Raw genomic sequence first — 20026 nt, 5'->3', positions numbered from 1 at the left:
CCCTAAATGCACTGACCGCTTATAGCGACAACAATATGGACCAATGACTGCTCAGCTTTATTCTGCTAGAAGGCGGGACTCACAGGTGTCATACAGCGGTGTATTCTTGTCAATTTGTATAGCAACAAAATAATAACATAAAGCTAAGAATGTCCCAGAAAAAGAAAAAAAAAGTCATTGCATGGCTAAAATAAAATATGTATATCATACTCATTTACTACTCATACTCATATCATACTCATTTGTTTGTGTCTTGTTGCTGACATTCTAAGGTTTTATTTCTGTTTTTGTTTAAGAAGCTTTAAGAACATCAGTGTTGATATACCACGCAATATAGCCTAAGCGGTATTAGCCTAATTCAGTGCATATAGGTAGCCCATAGCTTGATGGCTATATTTGATATAGAAACAAATTACACTCTTTTTGAGTTCACTCTTCTTTAGAGACAGGTTTTCACAGAATCTGGACGCCGACTTGGAAAGTAGTGTAGTGTAGTGCAGTGCCCGGTGTCTGACCCACGGTTGTCCAGAACCGCCACACAAGGCCTATGCCCAGGCCACGGCTGACATCACAAGGCATCTGCCTGGGCCAGACTCCATATTTGGGCATGCCTGACAAAGAACTCCATATATGGGCATAAAAGGGGATACTGCTGAGATCACGATGACATCACGATGACTTGACCAGCTCAACAGAATGATAAATTGGACAAGTACCGTGAGGGAAAGTTTAAAAAGAAGTTGGAAGAGAGAGTTCAACAGGACGTGGAACCATTAAGAGGTAAACTGGGGTCCACGCAGTCTGCCTGGAGGACTCAACCCGGCAGGCAGGTAAGAAGGCCACCCAGAGGGGTCCTTGGACCCAGCCGGGCGCACTAGGTGGTCCCCGGAGCTCCGTGCCTGGGCACGCACGCAAGGCCCCTGCCCTGCAGGGTCCCACGGGCACTGCCCCCCCGGGCACCACTCTAGTGTTTTAAATTAGAAGAATTTGACTTCCAAATTAATGAAATGTGTGAGAACATAACAAAATAGTAATTCATGTGAAAGAACAAACACAAAATAATTAACCAATGACTGAAGTTTGTATAGACAATTAATTGGCCCAGGTGTAAATCTGAACTAAATTCTATATAAAGCAGGGCCTGGCTGTAAACAAGTATCTGATGCTTAGTCCAGTTACCCTGGGTAAACATAGTACCTTTCCTTTCCTAAATTGAAACCGGCTCAAAAGTGTTTAAAAATCAATACACTCTCTGTCTGAAGTTTGGAGTTCAAAGCTTGACGTTTTGATTCTATTTACTTTGTTGCCATCAGGTGGTCATATGTTGATACTACATATATTTTTATGTGTGTGACAGACTGAGTGCTGACAGACTGAGACAGCACCTTCCCTGGGTAAAGGTTAAAAAAAATGCATACAAATTATAATTGTTAAACGTCAGCGTTACGTTAGTTTGATCATAGTTTGTTTGTCTTGTATCTCTTATTCTCTTCTATCACACACACCAATGCAGCATGACACTATATGTACAAAATCCTATCTAACAATAAAATAATATTCTAAAATATCAATACTATGAGCATTATAAATAAATTAAGATCCTCGATCGAGAAAAGAACCACAGCTGAACTGAACCAAGCGTCATAGCCGAATTCACCTTTAACACCAGTAGGAGGCAGTAATGCCAGTGAGTGTGTAGCGTATATCCTACTACTACAGAGGCAGAAGAACAGAACGCCACGGAGCTAGCTCACGATATTATTCAGCGTGTAGCTAAGCATTGCAACATATAAAGAAAACTCTTCAAGGTAACCATTAGTTCATGTACTTTTCTTATCGATCTTTGTTAGCGGTACATAACATTTCGTTTCGCCTCAGGGTGAAGAAAGCTGCCTTTTAACCAACAGCGAATGAACGCGAGGTAGAATTTATCGGCGGCTAACCATTAGCATGTACCTTCAGTTTGCCGTTGTCACGTCGCAGTTAGTTGTGTTGAAACCTGCTAATGAGTGTACTCTAGACGAGTGTGTATTTGTATTTACTAGTTGGTTTATGTAATTGACCGACCCTGTAACGGACCGTATATGATGGTATTTCTCGCGTGTAATTGTTTGGCGAGCTAAAAAGGACCTGGCTCTTTGTCGGCTAGCTTGCTAACTACTACTAGCTGATAGCTTGCCAACTAGCGGTGTGAGTTTGAATGAGGGGAAGGAGGACGCCGGAGTCCATTGTTTATGAATGGAAGAGGGAGTTTGCCGTGCGTAATACCATGTTATTAAATCACTGTTTAATTGCTTACATCCAGCCGTCACGTTTTTAATTAGTGTAAGAAGATTTTTTAACCTGTTGGATGGAGTTTCGTCGCCCTCCTTCCAGGTCCAGATGTTTGTTAACCAGATAAAGTTGTGTGTGTGTGTGAGAGAGATCCTCAGCTGGCACGTCTGTAACGGCATGACCTGCCTGCCCTCAGATGCACATCTCTAATGCAACTAAGTACCTCAAATGACTTAAACTGTAGTACACTCCTGTGTAGTAATTTAACTACTACAAAATTAACCAAAAAGATTTTACTCCGCAGCTGCCGTTTTATGACAGGTATTTCAATGCTTGTAATTAAATAAATCAGTCCCAACCCTACCCTATCCGATTGTTTAAGAAAGAGCGGCAATCCGATAACTCAAAGTTTAAAAAAGGAGAGGCCGGATATAAAATCAACATACTTTATTAAAGTTAAAACGCCAAATGTTTCAACTCGAAAAGGAGTCTTCATCGGGCAAGTATGAGATTGTTTGTTTTGAAAATGTGAAAATCACATTTTCTTTTCAGTGAGCAACACTATCGTATGTCAAAATATTAAATGCTTTATTCTTTCTCGCCCCCGACAGCATGGCTGAGACCGATGTCGACAACGAGCTGCTGGATTATGAAGAAGACGAGGAGCCACAGGGAGTTGTTGAGACCGCAGCCCCCGCAGGCAAGAAGGAGGTGAAGGGCTCCTACGTCTCCATCCACAGCTCTGGCTTCAGAGACTTCCTGCTCAAACCGGAACTTCTCCGTGCAATCGTTGACTGTGGTTTTGAGCATCCCTCAGAAGGTGAATACTTCTTGGAGATCAGCAAACTCATTTTAGGTCGCATTAGGTCAAATGTGACTTCATGTGGGCCTGCCGCTGGACCGTCCACACGTGTGGTTTCTTCCCCAACCTGCTCACATGTCTGTAAAATCCTTCCACACAGTCAAATTTGCAAGTATCATCAACTCTTGGAGTTCAATTTATACTGAGGGTTTGCACACTTTGCACTTTTCAGCAGATACAAATGCGTACTTGAGCGAACGCAGTGATGGGAGATTAATGGGAGAAATTGGCATTGCCAACTGTGATCACAGTGGGAGAACTGACTAAAGAAGGGTCTCATAGTTGGACAGACTGGGGTCAATCACTAGTGTCTATCTTAGTGTACATACGCAACAAGCTGTTGGTGCAGCAGGAAAGCGTGAGGATGGATGTTGTACAGATTCAGAATAGTTGTGGATTTATTTATCAACTATTTATTTAGATTATCTTCCTCAAAACTGTCCCTTCGCTGGCTGACAGTTTGACTCTACAACGCTGCTGTTAACTCTTACGTTGACACTAGATTTTCAAGCCGCCATAAATCAGATTCTTGGATCGCTGTCCTTGGTGGATTTTCTGCCATCCACATTTTGGATTTAATTTGTGCCTTTGCACCGCGACGCTGCTGCCATGTAAACGCTTCTGATGAGAGGTAAAGTGTGCGTGTTCCAATGATACTAGAGTGTGTGTGTGTGTGTAGCGAGAGTGCGGGTAGAGATGGAGTTAAGGGCCTTTAAAACGTGAACCGATGAACGTACACGTCGCATGGATCAAAGACTGGTCTGCTATAGATAGGTCTGTTCTAGAGGGGCGCATAAACACAAGCGTAAAAAGAAAAAAGCTAAATCCAGGTCTGGTTAGGGCCGATTCATACTCTTATTTTACCGCTGTAGTGCCGAAATTATTTCGGCTTGTCAGAAATTTTTAGTAACACCAAAGAGCCGACTTTAGGACTGTAGGCTCTACAGAGCCGAACCGACTTTTATTCCGCTCTAAAATAGGACTATGAATCATCGGCCCTTAGTCGTGGGCGTGTGCACGAAACGAGCACGCGCACAACAAATTCACGGGACCGCGCTCTCGTAAATACGCTTGCGATGGTGCCCCTCGACTTCTCCGAAAAAAACGCAGGTTTCATTGAAATTGAACTATAGGCGTGTTAAATCGCTTCACATTTGAAAGGCCCTTTAGACTGGAGAAGTGGTTTTGGGCTGGCTCCTTGGTCTACATGCATAAATTCTAGGACTCATTAACATATCTAATGTTTTAATCTGTGTGATACTTGAAAATGAGCAGTGCCACTTTTGTTTCAGTGCAACATGAATGCATACCCCAAGCCATCCTGGGCATGGACATCCTGTGCCAGGCTAAGTCTGGTATGGGTAAGACGGCAGTGTTTGTATTGGCCACCTTGCAGCAGATAGAACCAGTGGATGGTCAGGTGAGTTGGCATACTCTTGTTTATTTGTATTGCTCAACCAGGTCTAGTCCTTGGCTCCTTTGCTACATCTCGGATCAGTCAGTTCCTTTATTCTCCTCTCATAAGCTGTTACACAGCCAAAACTTAAATCAGGGACATTTTAGCTTGCAAAAGTCCTAGCCAGGTGATGGGTGTTTTCTTTCTGGATTCTTAAAGTCTTTGGAATGCCCCGTTTAGCAAAAAATAATTCAGTTTTCATAGGATTGTATTAACCAATTTCAAAGTATGCGTTTCAGGTATAGGACACGACATGTTTCATGTTTATTTAAGCCTTTTATTTGTTATTGTTCATATTCGTCATTTTTAATTAAAAGGTATTTAAATGGCCCTTAATTTATTTATAATCCTTATCTCTTCACAACAGGTATCTGTACTTGTCATGTGTCACACACGAGAGCTGGCATTCCAGATCAGTAAAGAGTATGAGCGCTTCTCCAAGTACATGTCCAACGTCAAGGCAGCTGTATTCTTTGGTGGCATGGCCATCAAGAAAGATGAAGACGTCCTGAAGAAGAACTGCCCCCACATCGTTGTAGGAACACCAGGCCGAATTCTGGCCCTCATCCGAAATAAGACCCTCAACCTGAAGAATGTGAAACACTTTGTTCTTGATGAGTGCGATAAAATGCTGGAACAGTTGGGTGAGTGGAGCCTGTGAAAGATCAATTCTCTTCAGTGTTTTTTCAGGAGATGATATTGGATAGTTTGCAAGAAATCTCAGCAGCAGACCAATGTCTAATTTATTAAGTGATAGCGTTCTACTAGACTAGAGTATGAATTAATTGTTTTCTTTGAACCCCCACCTCACAGATATGAGGAGTGATGTGCAGGACATCTTCCGGCTGACACCCCACGAGAAGCAGTGCATGATGTTCAGTGCCACACTAAGCAAGGAGATCCGTCCGGTCTGCCGCAAGTTCATGCAAGATGTGAGTTATGGCCGCTGTACCGAAAGTACTGTTTGGGGCTATATTGTTTCTAGATTTGATTGAAGACGGTATTATCTCATATTCATTTGTCTGTTCTGTGGTTTTATTGGATTGCAAAGTGATTAAGAAGATTCCTTTAAATTTGCATCCCTAATGAGAATACATTCCTCCTCTATTCCTTAGCCCATGGAGGTGTTTGTGGATGATGAGACCAAGCTCACCCTCCACGGCCTGCAGCAGTACTACTGCAAATTGAAGGACAGTGAGAAGAATCGCAAACTCTTTGACCTTCTTGATGTGCTCGAGTTCAACCAGGTACACTTACACAACTGGCAACTGTTGACTAACAAATATGAGACAGTATTTGGGGTTTTCTATGGGTGCACATTTTTTACTTGATGTTATTTTGTGTAGGTCAGTGTACCCATCTACAGCAGTTCTGTAATGCATTTAGTGTTTGCAGTTTACCTCACTGCAGCCCACTTCTGACTGGTTTGGTCAGGAGAAATGCTTCTCTTGGCCTGATGTTAAAGTGAAGCGGTTTTCACAAAGTGTTTTTAGGAGATATTTGTGTTCTTTAGTGTGGGGGTCTTCAAAAGAGGGTCCTCAGAGTTACTACAGATCTGCACACAAATCTTTGTGTGCAGAAGGGATACTTTCTTCCCCACTTGAACTCTAGTATTCCGGTTCTGATGAGAACTTGAGCCAAAAATAGCATATCTAAAAGCTTAATACCTCGTGGTGTGAGTCGTTGTGAGCTTGTAAATTGGCTATTTTCATTACAGTGTTTAAGTGATTAAATGTCGGAAAATACATAACACAATACTGTTCTACTGTTTGCGCGTCCTATTTAGGTGGTGATCTTTGTGAAGTCCGTGCAGCGCTGTGTGGCCCTTTCCCAGCTGCTGGTGGAGCAAAACTTCCCTGCCATTGCCATCCACAGAGGCATGGCTCAAGAGGAGAGGTATGGACAGCTGTAGTGGACACTGGGTTTCATAACTTCTCCAAACGGAAAGCACTAATGTTGCCCTTTATGTAGGCCTACAGTATATTTCTCTGCTGCCTGAAAGAAACCATCCAACTCCAAAATGTTCATATTTTAGGTAATGAAAAGACATCTCAAGTGGAGTTAGGTGGTTTTAATACTTTTCATTGGTTCAATATTTTTTTGAGTGGTGCAACCACTCTAAGGAAAAGCAAGATAGAGAGGGGAGTTGCACCACTCAGTTCACACGGGTGTGATTTTTTTTTTTAGTCTACACACAGATGTGAAGCGTGTTCAATAGCACTGATTTATGGAAAAAAGTATAGAAATCAAGCCTTAAAAATTTAGTTGGTATGTATCCAGACAGCAACAATATTTAGAACAGAATTATTGACTCAGATTTTCTTTTAACACTCTTATTGCTAGCCTATTCTGCGTGGCTGTCTTGGGCTATGCTAAGGGATGTCTACTTTTAGGAGGAAATCAATATACACATTGATCCCATGTACAGTTTGTCAGTAATTGTTTATTGAATGCAAAAAAAAAAAAAAACGTTTCGTCCCTCAACAATTAATGAAGGAAGGGAGACCAGACGTTAGATCCGTGCCGTGTCAATTATGGGAACAAGTCCGAGCATGTTACGACAGAAACAGAGTCTACACAAAGACGCCTCCTCGCGAGCAAACAGGGGCCCTCCCTCCCCTCACCCCTGAGACATGCAGGGGGGGAGTGAGAAACAGCTCTGCCTAGCTAGATACGATCGGATGTCATGAAATGTGATCTGGCTAAGGGCTAGCTAGTAGCTACGCTCGCAATGGGGGCCGCCATTGTGTGATAGTGAGCATTTGAGCTCCCATTTGAGCTCCCGTCCTGAGTTTCAGGAAGGGAGGGGGAAGAGGCATCTTTTTCTTTTTTTTTGTGATCACGTGATCGGAGTGTTGCGCTACTGTCCAATGCTAGTAGGTAAAGTGCTCGGGTGTGTAGAAAGGCGATTGAAAGTTATCAATAAAAACATACAGTAAACGTAAATCTCCCTTTCCCGCATCGGAACGCTGGGAATCGAAACACGTAAATGTCCCTTTCCCGCAGAGAAACGGTTAATAATTGTTGGACAAGGATGGGTTGGTAAGGGACTTGGCGAAGGGCTAATTCTGAAACGCGTCACCTCAAAAGTATCTTTATTTCGCTGCCATTTGTTTCCTGCCCCTCTACACCAGTAGTTCTCAACCAGAGGTCCGGGCACCACCTCTGGTGGGGGGTTCCAGGTGGTCCCCAGCTAAATTATTGAGTTGGTAACCAAATAGACCCTTATAGATCTTTAACTAATTTAAGTTGGAGACTTAATTGGACAATGTAGATAATTATCTTGATCGTTTGCCTGTTATCTTTCCTATGGTACCAACATCAATACAGCATGGAATTGTAGTCAGAATCTTATCCAACGACGACAAAATATTATTTCGTGGGCCGTGGCTCAAATGCTGAATAAATGATGGGCCTTGATATGAAAAGGGTTGAAAACCACTGCTCTACGCTCTCATAGCTAAATAAAAGCAAACCATCTTTTGTATTGTGTGATTTGGAATTTGCACTGGCTTTCTTTATCTCTTATTGATGATGTAACCTATCGCACACAGGTTATCCCGGTACCAGCAGTTTAAGGACTTCCAGCGACGTATCCTGGTGGCCACCAATCTATTTGGCAGAGGCATGGACATCGAGCGGGTCAACATCGTCTTCAACTATGACATGCCAGAAGACTCAGACACATACCTTCACAGAGTAAGTACAGCAGTTCTATGTTCTCTATTTAGGCTGTCTGTGTAGATTTGATGCCTTTAATCCATTTAGACCCGAGGACACAGCTGTGTCGCTTTAGCTTTTTAAACTACCACTATTTTAAACTTTAGATGTTGAAAAATTTGGCACAAATCTTTGAATATATATTCTTTCACAGTAAAAGTTTTTTAACTCCTCTTTGCTTCTGGGGGATCCCAGGAACAACATATTTTCAGATGGTGGTCGGTGGCCAATTACATACTCTATAATTATATATTATATTATATTATATATAATCCTTGGCATGAAATGGTTTGAACACCACTGATATAGAAACATGGACCTTTCAGAAAACTGTCATGATTTAGAAGACATTTGTAGAATCTTTTGTCAGGTCTTAATGGGTTAAAGACGGACAGCCAATTTTTCCAATTACTATTACAGGTGTTAATACTGCTCGTTTGTCACATTGTTTTTATTTTCTAGTCACCATTCATTTCTAGAAGTTATTTTTCAGTTTGGTACATTTCTGCTCCCATTCCAAAGGAACCAGTTTGTGTTCTGACCCCCATCTTCTTTCTCCACTAGGTGGCCCGTGCTGGCAGATTCGGAACTAAAGGCCTGGCCATCACTTTTGTGTCGGACGAGACGGATGCCAAGACTCTGAACGATGTGCAGGACCGCTTTGAGGTCAATGTAGCCGAGCTACCAGAGGAGATTGACATCTCCACATACAGTAAGCAGCACTTGATTGAAGCTATCCAATAATGGCGTAAATCCAAGATACCATTGACAAAAACACTCCTTGGGCTAAAAACGGCCATTGCCGTCATCGCAAATGTGATGAGGTCAGCACATTTTGGTGGCTGGCTATGGCCAAATTTAGTCCAAGGAGTGTTTTTCATGCAAATGGAATAGATTCAGAATCATGAAAACCCTCTAGTTTGACACGACACATGAAATGTAGGTTGTCAATGGTGGCATCTTGGATTAAGGCAAATTTAGGGTATTTGCAGTGAGTAGATTAGGTCTACTAGCCAGGATAAAAAAAATCTACCCTAATGTCCTGTCGGAATCTGTTGAGAAACAAAATAAAGCAATTTAGTCCAACCTAAGAGGAATTATTTTGTTAAATTATGAATTTAGAACCCAGGGGCCTGATATGTCATCTTTATCTGTAGCTTCTATTCTCCATGAGCAAGAAACCAGAAGTATACTATTCACTGTAATTCTATTCACAGAGAAGTAATAAAACCATTGCAGGGCAATGTTTGTTTATGGCTTTACTTGAACCCAGTCCAACTTGCTAAGCGTTGCTTCTTTGACATTGGAGGGGGTTCATCTTACTACCTATATCAAGTCGGGGATCAGAGAGAAACCATTTCACTGTCATTTAAGGGTTTTGTTTTCCCATAACTGCAGGAGAGATAATACTGCCATTTTAAGAGTGGTTTCATATCCAGTTCTTGCTGTTATCTATTCTCGATATTGCTTTCACAGTTGGCTTTGAAAAACATTCTTCCAAATGGTTAAAAAAGTAAACTCTCCTTCTTTCCTCATTTTCAGTTGAGCAGTCCAGATGAATCTGAAGTCTTCCTCATTGAAGATCCATGTGTGGCCCTCATTCTCAGTGTGCATTTGTAGACACAGAAAATGTGTGTTTATTTTAAAGTCCTCACCCCAGTCTCCCTTTTGAAGTTTATAATCGTGAAACCTTTTTTTTTATTTGATCCTGTCTTCGGAGGGTTGTTATAATCTTCCTTGTTATAACGTGGTTGTATTTTTTTTGGTTAACGGAATAAAAACCTTTTTATATCACATTATTCTACTGTTGATTTACTTAATCTGGTTTAAGTTAAACCTTTGTATACATCATTTACTATGGTTAGGATTTATAGGGCCACCCTAACAATAATATACAGCAAATATTGCAGTGGTCTTATTCTCTTATGAGGTACACCATTATCCTTACAAGCAGGGGGCAGTATCACTGTGGCATGAAGATATTGCATGTCTCCATTTCCCTTCTGTGTATTGACATTGCATGCGTTGCCAAACGAGATAATTTGAAACTGGTCAAGTTAAAATAAAACTCTAATGAAACCTGAGCACAGGTTCACATAGCTTTACCCACTAACTGACAGATATAAAGCAACGTGTGAGGAATGGAACATAAAAGTCAAGGACAATAGTTTGATTGAAATTAGTGTATTTAGAGAATCCAGTCTTTAAAAGGCTCATGTAAAGAAAGATTCATGTATGACATCTGAAATGCATTTGATGCAAAGAAAGAAAAGGAAATGTTCCAAGGACCTGGTACTGGTCCAGTCTTAGCTGGACACTTGTCTCGTTTCCAGATAGTGCTTGTTTTAGTTAAAACAGTCCGTAGGCTAAAAGGAGCAGAGCTATCATTCATTACCATCCATAAATCTACTTTTAGATGGCTTGTCATTTCAGCACACTGTAAACAACTCCCAACAACGGTACACTGTGTACTTTAGTATGTAAAAATCACACCTGTGTGAACTGAGGGGCGCTCTTATCATACATCTTCTCATTCTGGCCAATCACAATTTGTTCTCACGTTTGTGTTTACACACAAAGCTGGACATGGAAGGGGCTAGCTCCCCTCAAAAAGTAGTGACATTTTTGTGATTTTTACTTTCCACATAATTCGATTCTTTTTTTCTTTCTGCCTGTTCTGGCTCGTCAAATTTTATTCACTACTCTCACACTGTGAGATATGTCACAACATACAATCCCTGGAGCTACTGACGCAGGTGACTGCATATTGCAGTAATATGTGCACTGCCTGCTGAAGTACAGGACATGCTACTGTGTTACTGCTGTCTTGTTCCTCCATACAGGTTAGGCTGAGGACCTGAAAATATCCCTTAACATCCGGCCCAGCAATTGGTCCAGCGTTCAAGAAGTCGAAGGAACTTCAAGGCTCTATTTTAGGACCTGTGTCTGTTTGTACAGGAGTGGACTGGTATACATTTCAATCCACTTCAACCACACCTATTACACTTTAGTTTGCCTATATTATAGTGAACAAACACTTCACAGTCGCAGCAAGCCCTTCCTGCCTGTAGTCATGACTGGCAGGTTAGCAGCCTGTAGTCAGGGTCTTCACCCAGTTGGTGAGCAAAAAGGCTCTTTGTCATAAACATCTTCCTTCATCAAGAAAGCTGAGTTAATTGATTCAACAAGGCAAAACTCCCCACGCAATTTAGTCAATGAACTTGTGTGTGTCACCATACATCCAGTGCTGTGGTGGGAGAGCTACTTCGTTGAGATGGCCACAGTCATCGCTGCATTTACAGGACTGGATGAACATGGCTGACCTCTGGAACCGCCCGCCATCGGGGCAGATGAAGCTCACCGGTACAGTGCGTGTGCGGCGCGGGGAGCAGCAACGCCCATCTGCACACCCACCGCAGTAGTTGGGTCGGTAGAGCCGGACGCTCAGGCATTCTCCATAGGACAGTCGAATGGGTTCCGGTGCTTTGTGGATTGGAGTGCACCTCTTTCCTCTCTAAGATAAGATAAAATAGACAACACATCAATGACCTCTGGTCAGCTGATGAAAATATGAGCATGAAAAATTAATATGACTTTGTTACATGAATAGGAAAATCACGTCCTGTAAAAAAGGCATTTAATGGATTTCAGTAAACATCAATTGAGCATTGAACCTTTCCATAACAGCCATAAATTCACATTAATAGTGTAGACATGAACTCATTAAACGGAGATTCAAAATAAATGCATTGATTTGACATTTATTAAATATAAAGCTGACTATTAAACATTAAGTATACACACTCACTTCCTATACACTCATTAGCAGCAACGGTTTTAACTCATTAAAACAGCAGATAAAAGCAGTCAGAGAGAGAATTTGTCCACAGCTTGCCTTGTGTCCAACAGGATTAATATAGATGTACCACTTCCCCTCGTTCTGAATACACGGACAAGGTTGAGCTATGGACAGTTGCTTGGCAGGAATGCCAGGGGTGGGGGACTATATTTAAAAAGGCGCCTGCCTGCCACTGAAACACCAAAGGCTCAGTTCCCACTGGATGTAGAACCTGGCTTCCACAAAGTATTTTAGATTATCTCTATCCTTTGGAATGAATATTATGTTAGTGCAAAGACCACATTTATACAGGGACATAACCAAGCAGTCTTTTAAGCCTCTGATTATTGTTATCTAAGCAGGGAAAATCCAAGTTCCGTGTTATTTCTAACCTCAAAGACTGTTGAAATAGTCTTTGGGTCCACAATTTGGTTCATGCTCCAAGGGTACCAAGTAATGTTACAAAATAATTTATTGTGGTCTCTGCACAGGGACCATTAGGAATGGAAAATAATTACTAGAATCCCTGTGCATGTGTAAATATAATGTAAAGAATGAATGTTTACCCAGTTTAACCCCCTATTTGGGCATGTTATTTTAAGTGCACTATTACTCCCATGAGAATGTCAAAGTATATTGGGCTTAACCCATCAAAACAGGAAAAGCATTTTTTTTTGCAATTGGCTTCAGGTCTTAAAGGGACACTTCACCCTTTTGGCAAAAAAATATATGTTAATGACGTTTAGAAGCTTTAGAACACTTTCCTGGGGGTCTTTTTGTGTGTAATATGTGGTTTTAGATATTTTAGATTGTAGCAGTGAGCCTGTTGTCTCTGATGTCATGGACACTGGGCTCACTTCCTTCCTGGACTACATGTTGTCTCAGTAAGACAGCTCTCCCCCTATCCGCAAGGAGGAGCAGTGCACCAAAGAATTATGGGAATTGTAGTCCAGGAAGGTAGTGAGACCAGTGTCCATGACATCAGAGACAACAGGCTCACTGCTACAATCTAAAATAACTAAAACCACATATTACACACATAAATACCCCCAGGAAAGTGATCTAAAGCTTCTAAACGTCATTAACATATATTCTTTTGCAAAAAGGGTGAAGTGTCCCTTTAATGGGTTAAAGGAGTAGTTCACCCAAAAAAAATGACTTTTGGTCATCAAATTATTTTTTATTATTTTTCTATAATAATAATAATTATTATTGCTTAACTACTCCTTTAAATGGTTAATCCAGTCCAACAATCAACTCTGTCCACTCTCCTCCTGGACCTGTCGGACATACATCCCAGGAAGCTATGCCATGTTATTACAAGCTTAGGACTGCTTATGGACGGTAGTTATTTATACAGGAGTTGACCTAATATTTTGCAAATCGTCGCTGTCGGGAGGAAACCACAATTTTTTTAATATATATTTTTGAAGTTGGAGTTAGGTGGTTTCTCCCTGACAGCAGAGATATTTTCCTTATAGTGTTGCAAGCTGCCTTTTCCTACAAGCTCACAGCGTGTTGCATAGTGAGGTGTTGTAAGCTTGTAGATCAGCTATTTTCTGCACTTTTGCACAACACTGTCATTATGACAAAGTATAAAATAGGACTTTCATTTATGAAGAAAACAAGAGAGACATGGTTTCTGCACTACAGTGGCCCTCCGGAATAGTCTCCACCTCAGTTCTTTCACTCACCTTTGTTGGGGGGGTCACGCCCTCACACGGGCGTACGGTACATATTCTTCTCTCTCTCTCCAGCTTACACTGGGGGTTGCTGTTGGTGATGCGTGACGACACACCCATCCCACAACTACGTGAGCATGGAGTCCAGTCAGTTGTCTGAGCCACACACTGGAGATGGTTCCATACTGAAGAGAAGGACACACACACACACACACACACACACACACACACACACACACACACACACACACACACACACACACACACACACACACACACACACACACACACACACAGGTAGAGTGGCAGAAAACATAAAAGGTGAAAACAAAACAGAGACATGCTATGTATGGCATACAGTATGTATAGGGATGGGCTGTAATTTGCCAGAGGGCAATTAGGGGACAGCATTTCCCCTGTTAGCACAAATGATCGAATGCACCTCTTGCTTATAAGATTTTAAGGGGTGTCAGTAAAACCGATGTACACGCTAAAAATTACGCCTCTGAAAAAACTACCCACAATCACAGAATAAAAAGAACAGAGACAATGAACAATACACTCGCTCTCAATCTTACCAGGCCACTGTTTATACCCTTGTTTGTTTTCCCAGCCCTCAGGGTTGTGTTGGGCCAACTCATTGCCCAGTGCCAGCTCATTGCCTGGCTGGTGTGGTACAGGAAGGTGAGGTCTGGACTGGAGTTGCCGTGTTAGAGGCATCTGTTATATAGGGACAATAATAATAATATAATTATAATAATAAGATACAACAGAAATCAGTGATTTGTGAATCCTGCCGTTATGATTGCATGTTGTGCATTCGCTTGAATCAAAGTAAATAGAAAATATTTTCTTCTAACCTCTAAGAATGCTTTGTTGTAAAGGCAGATTTTTCTTTTCTGAACTGGCTCAATGTGCCTTTTATACAAACATAATGTTGTTTTTGTATTTAGGGAGTATTACATGTGATATGTGATGTGATATATTATGTGATCTGATTATAGAACAAATTGTCAGTATACATCAATCCCATGATTCATAATATTACCCATATTATTAATCCACCACCATTAGTTATTAGTTAATGCACATAAGCCCCTGAACAAAAGCTATAAAATCAGGCTGCCCATTTTGTTCCATGGATTTAAGACGTTTGTGCGAGTATTATCCCTCAAGAACAGATTCTGAGCTGCGCTACAGCAGAGGGTGCCGTCTTTCCTTTTTTGCCGATTGGATCCCAGATTGGTGCAGTATAAAATCTTATACAATGTGATACTGCTGGTGAATCTCATATACCATGAGAAAAAAATACAACCATAATTCATTATAATATTATATATATTCCCCCCCCCCCCCCCCCCCTTTCTCTATTGTATTTAATCTATTATTAATTTTAATAACTTCTATTCCTTGCCTTATGTATAACACTTATACAAATACACATTTTTAGGTCTCAATAACCTACACAGAACACGTTTGGAACTGTTTGTTATATGATTCAGATGGAAAATATCTCAAATGGATGGAGATTGTATCCGGGCCATTAAAACCCATTCTGGGCGGGAACCCCTTTTGGTGTTTCAAACATTATGTTATAATTTTGCTATTAAAAAATAGCAGATCTACAAGTTCATAGCGCGCCACTCGGTGGCGCGCTATGAACTTGTAGGTGTGCCTAAATGGGTTAAGTAAAGAGTTGATAAAAGCAAACCTTATGTTTAGGTGGCAGGCGCCAGATGTCCTTATGACAGTCGACACTGAAGCAACACTTCCCTGGAACCTTGACCATCCGTGGGTAAGGACAGGAGAGAGATGCTGGGGGCAGACGGTTGTCACAGAGAGGGGCACAGCCCACAGCACCATCTATGCAGGTGCACTGATGCTTGCAGCCAGCCTGGAAGCTCTCGCCATTTTGGTACATTCTGCCATTGTACTCACAAGTCCGGCCCTCCAATTTTGCTGTGAAAACACGGTGAAGGCACATCTTGTAAATAAAGCATGTGATTATAGGTATGACGTTTGAAAGAATTTACAAATAAATACAAATTAATTATACAACCTTTTATGCACATAATAGAGCGTATGCGCATGCATAAAGTGAATGGCAGATCGAGTGGCAAAGTGAGTGACAAAGTGAATTTAATGCTGTTTAAAGTCATTTAATGCAATCAAATAGTTGTTTGGATGTATGGGCTGTCAAGACCAGAAAGTAGTTTTTTGCTACTCAGTAGGCGTTCCCACATAACTTCCGGGTATGACGATGATGTCACACGCATACCCTCTTCCTTGTAGCTCGTAGATAGGCTATTTTTGCCATGCAACACCACTATGAAGTATAAATCATGTTCAAGTGGTTAAATGCCTATGGTGTTTTACATTTTCAACGAAACCGTATCAATAATGTCTCTTTTGCACGGTCAGGCCTCCGAATAAAATTATGAGCAATATGGATATTTTGGGAATCATCCATGCAATGTCTGGTATCTCAAAGATGTCCACATGATTTTTAGCATGTCTGTCAGATTCTAAGGACAAGGCTGTGCTTTGAAATCTGAAGGGATCTTTTGACAGAACAGAGACTCTGACAATCCTGAGTATGTCTGAAAGGTATTTGTCACATTCTCTTGTTTCAACGGTGGAGAGACCAGTCATCTTGTGCAATGTTTTCCCTGCCTCGTGACAAACAAACACAGAATAACGTGATACCACCAGCACACACAGAACCTCACACGGTACAGAAAGCTAGCTAGGATGTGGAGAGGTATACGGGTCAGGAGAATATCACAGGAAGAGACAGACTCCTTGTCACCAAAGCTTTGAAAATAAACTGCTATTCATGGAGCTGTCTTCACATGGCATGGAGGGGTATTTTTAACTCCTCATCAGACATTCACTAATCACTACACAGTAAAATACCCCTACCGCCATCCAGCTGGGCAGTCAGTGGTAACAGTGTTAAATGTTCTGATGACTTTCAGTTTCAACACATGGTTGAACCTTGACAGGGGAAACCTGTTGGCCATATCGCCTCCCTAGCTCCATGTTTCTCTTAAGTAAGTAGCCTTGCCGAGCCATGGGGCCCATAGGGCAGGAGCCTATCTCCTGTTTCTGTAGCGTGAGGCAGCTTGATGTACAAGTACACCCCCTGGACATGACGCTAGTATGTCGCAGTGTCAAGCAGGGAGGCACTTGGTCCCATTTTTACAGTCTTTGGTATGACCCGGCCGGGGATCGAACCCCGACCTCCCAGTCTCAGGGCGAACACTCTAACCACAAGGCCACTGAGCTGGTATGTTTCTCTTAAGGCATGGCATAAACAAATACAATATAAATCTCTAATAAGAGAGGTTTTTAAGAAACAAATATATGGAAATTATAAACATTCTGTTGAGAATTACTAACAAAGTTACGTACAGTGCCTGAAAAGGCTGTGTGCCCATGTCACATGACTACAGCATGCTTCAACCATCATATTCACTGGTCACACTTCAATGTACTGTGTTATAATGATTAACATGACAGAGCTATAAAGTCATTTCGTCCCCCACTGCTATATTTACTTAAATGTAAACAGTACCAAGAGAAGTTTATTAGTGTTTACTTAGGGATTCACATTGTTTTAACGACTAGAGGTATGTGGCCACCCACCCACAGCCCTCTGCCCGCACACATTACATTTCCTCGCGCCTCACCTCGACAGATGCCCCAGGCCGTGGTCACATCATTGCCATAGTTACACTCCAGGCCCTTGTGGTGGTCACAAGGCATCATGGGGCTGCAGTCTTGGTTAAGCTGTGCGGCGCACACCTTGCAGCACCCACAGCTGTCTGGCATGGCACTCACTCCAGGCGGACATGCCATTAAGGGCTGTGCAGGGCACTCACACACCACCGGGCAGCTGGCAGTCACCTGGAGGGATAACGAGGGAAAAAAGGCGAGAGAATTTATTCATGCCAGTTCTACAAGAAGGATCAAAATCTCAGCCAGTGAAGTGTGTACGCTGTGTGTATGTGTGTGTGTGTGTGTGTGTGTGTGGTGGTGGTCATGGTGTAATAGACTAGTCTAAACTAATCAACTTTTGCTTAACTACTATTACACTTCACTGAGTGACTAGTAGTAGATTGTACAATAAATAGGTTCGTGACTGTTTTTGAACTCCCAACAATACTGAAAGGGTCACACTTTAATATCACTCAATACAGTGTGGCAATTTGTGGGGTGTGTGAATAACAGTAGCCAAAGTCAGTTCTGGACCAGGCTTGGTGTCTAGACAGAAAACAATCTCCTCCTGAATTATGATTTGAGTCAAACAGCACTACACTGTAACACACTGCAGTTCTTCCAGGAATCAAAGCAATCATGTTCAACAAGAATTAACCTGTCTATAGTGTTAGAAATCCTAGTTTAATAAACAGTTCTAGTTTTGATTTTAGCCTACAGTCTGTCATGAGGAGCTAGAGATGACTATATGGCACTTTCTCTGTATTAATGTGATTATCACAAATATCTAAATATCTTACCTGGTTGATGACTGTCATTGTCGAGAGTGCAAGATACAGCATAAACGCCATGATTGTAACAAAAAAAAAGAAATAATAATAATAATACAGCCTACACTATTCGTCCCAAACAAACTTGAAGAGAGAATGTCAGCACAGTCACTACATATGTTTCCCTTGATTTAAATCAAGAAATTGTCGAAGTGTATCAAAGTTTGACTCCTTCCCCTTATCCCAGGGTGAGGGTTTGAGGGTTTAGTGCTCTCTGTAATAACGGTGACTGGGTTTTCCTAATTTATATATCCTACCAGCGAGCCGCTGGACAGGCTCCGCCCCATGTCATATGTCTACCCAATTAACATGCGGGCAGCGATCCAGAGACATTCCTAATGGGTGGAGTTAGAACAGGAGCGAATTTAGCGTTAGGAGTTGACTTGATTGGGGGCGTGCTTGGGAATGAATACAGCCATTCATAAAGACTTTCCGGACACTCTGTATTTATTTTATGGGTTAAAAACTCAAATGTAACCTGCGCTTTCAAGTCACACTTACACACATTCCAGCCTTTGTGGCCACCGCTCGTCTAACACCAAGGTAAATATACTCAGCTGGTTGGTGAGTGAGCCAGACGGCACGGTAACATTAATAAGACCTCCACCCCAGGAAGAAAAAGAATAACAAAAAAGGGAGATGGAGAGGAATTCAGTCTGTCGAGAGCACACTGAACCGGTCCATTTGGTTCCATTTGTGCACTCAGACCTGTAAGCCTTATGTCTTCTTTGAAGGGCTCCAAATGGACAGTGTAAGAAGGGATAAGGGACAATAAGGTAGCCTATTGGTGGCCTGAGATGGGCAACACACGATCATGACATAAGGCCATTCTAGCTTGCATTTACATTATTTTAACATGGGCTTTGGTTGTTTTACTCTGTTGAATGTTCCATCTCGACTTTTTATGGGCTAGCCGTTAATTCTGATCATTATTTCTAAACCACACGGTGCTGACATGGGCATGACGACTCGAGGATATGAGGATGTGGAAAGAATGGAAAAGGTCAGGGTAAAACAAGCTTATTGTTATAAGGGCAGCTCAGACCAAAAACCTACTGACTCCACCCCCCCCCCCCCCCTCCCCTGCTTCCTCTTCAACCACTAGGTTTTCCTCCAGCCCACCTACCCCAACACAGAGACTCCCTTTGATGAAAGAATGTATGAAATGTGATATGAAAGGTCTGAATGTCAGATTTGTCAGAGGTGTAGTTGTTTATCCCTACGGTAGATGGTAAAAAGTTCAACATCTCTCCCATGTAGGCCTATAGAACTGGTTCTTCTTCAGTTGGCAGGATGTGTGGTTTCTCACGAGGGTTCCAAAAACACATCCCTTGTCCTATCTATCAGAAGGTTTTGGAGAGAACCTCTGTGAGAGTCTGTCACATATTTACATGATGTGACATTGTGGTCATGGAAATCTGAATGCACTGAGGTTATTGAAGAAAAACTCTGATTTTCAAGAGACATTCAAACAACTTGGCCAGACTTGGGATGTTTCAACAGAGCTCTTTGACCGACTGCAGCAGTTCACTTGTAGCTGGTACCTGTCTGGGACCACCTCCAGTGACGTGAACGAGATCCGCTACCGTCTTTTCTGTGCCAGGAGAGGGGAGTTGTTCCAGTCAACTCCCACCATGTAGAGAA

At 41.9% G+C, this 20026-nt stretch overlaps 2 protein-coding genes across 2 annotated transcripts; one reads left to right on the top strand and one right to left on the bottom strand.

The window, feature by feature from the left end:
• The first annotated feature begins 1697 nt into the window (after positions 1–1697).
• LOC310858698 (ATP-dependent RNA helicase DDX39A-like) lies at positions 1698–10106 on the top strand. The gene is made up of 10 exons (XM_083764926.1): positions 1698–1808; positions 2886–3094; positions 4429–4556; positions 4960–5236; positions 5406–5524; positions 5708–5839; positions 6379–6488; positions 8147–8291; positions 8877–9024; positions 9855–10106. Exons 2-10 carry the CDS (start codon positions 2887–2889, stop codon positions 9869–9871), a joined length of 1284 nt encoding a protein of 427 aa, XP_083621052.1. The 5' UTR covers positions 1698–1808; position 2886; the 3' UTR covers positions 9872–10106.
• Positions 10107–10486: 380 nt separating this feature from the next.
• Positions 10487–18583, bottom strand: LOC310859404 (CCN family member 1-like). The gene is made up of 6 exons (XM_083765935.1): positions 18353–18583; positions 17525–17741; positions 15544–15791; positions 14411–14552; positions 13845–14017; positions 10487–11826 (listed from the first exon to the last, which is right to left on the bottom strand). Exons 1-6 carry the CDS (start codon positions 18401–18403, stop codon positions 11521–11523), a joined length of 1137 nt encoding a protein of 378 aa, XP_083622061.1. The 5' UTR covers positions 18404–18583; the 3' UTR covers positions 10487–11520.
• Positions 18584–20026: the final 1443 nt, after the last annotated feature.

The sequence above is a fragment of the Protomyctophum parallelum genome (genome assembly GCF_964188405.1).
Source record: "Protomyctophum parallelum genome assembly, chromosome: 5".
Classification (NCBI taxonomy): domain Eukaryota; kingdom Metazoa; phylum Chordata; class Actinopteri; order Myctophiformes; family Myctophidae; genus Protomyctophum; species Protomyctophum parallelum.
Note: the sequence above shows the minus strand (reverse complement) of the source record. Positions and strands in the feature narration are given on the sequence as shown.

What these genes read in the sequence shown, in the direction of transcription:
- LOC310858698 (XM_083764926.1), top strand. Translation starts at nt 2,887, where the DNA reads ATGGCTGAGACCGATGTCGACAACGAGCTGCTGGATTATGAAGAAGAC. An exon ending in TAGAACCAGTGGATGGTCAG is followed by an intron (nt 4,557 to 4,959) that starts GTGAGTTGGCAT and finishes TCTTCACAACAG; the next exon opens with GTATCTGTACTTGTCATGTG. An exon ending in CAGACACATACCTTCACAGA is followed by an intron (nt 8,292 to 8,876) that starts GTAAGTACAGCA and finishes TTTCTCCACTAG; the next exon opens with GTGGCCCGTGCTGGCAGATT.
- LOC310859404 (XM_083765935.1), bottom strand. Translation starts at nt 18,403, where the DNA reads ATGGCGTTTATGCTGTATCTTGCACTCTCGACAATGACAGTCATCAAC. An exon ending in CAATGACAGTCATCAACCAG is followed by an intron (nt 17,742 to 18,352) that starts GTAAGATATTTA and finishes TTATCCCTCCAG; the next exon opens with GTGACTGCCAGCTGCCCGGT. An exon ending in GCCTGCCACCTAAACATAAG is followed by an intron (nt 14,553 to 15,543) that starts GTTTGCTTTTAT and finishes CCTATATAACAG; the next exon opens with ATGCCTCTAACACGGCAACT.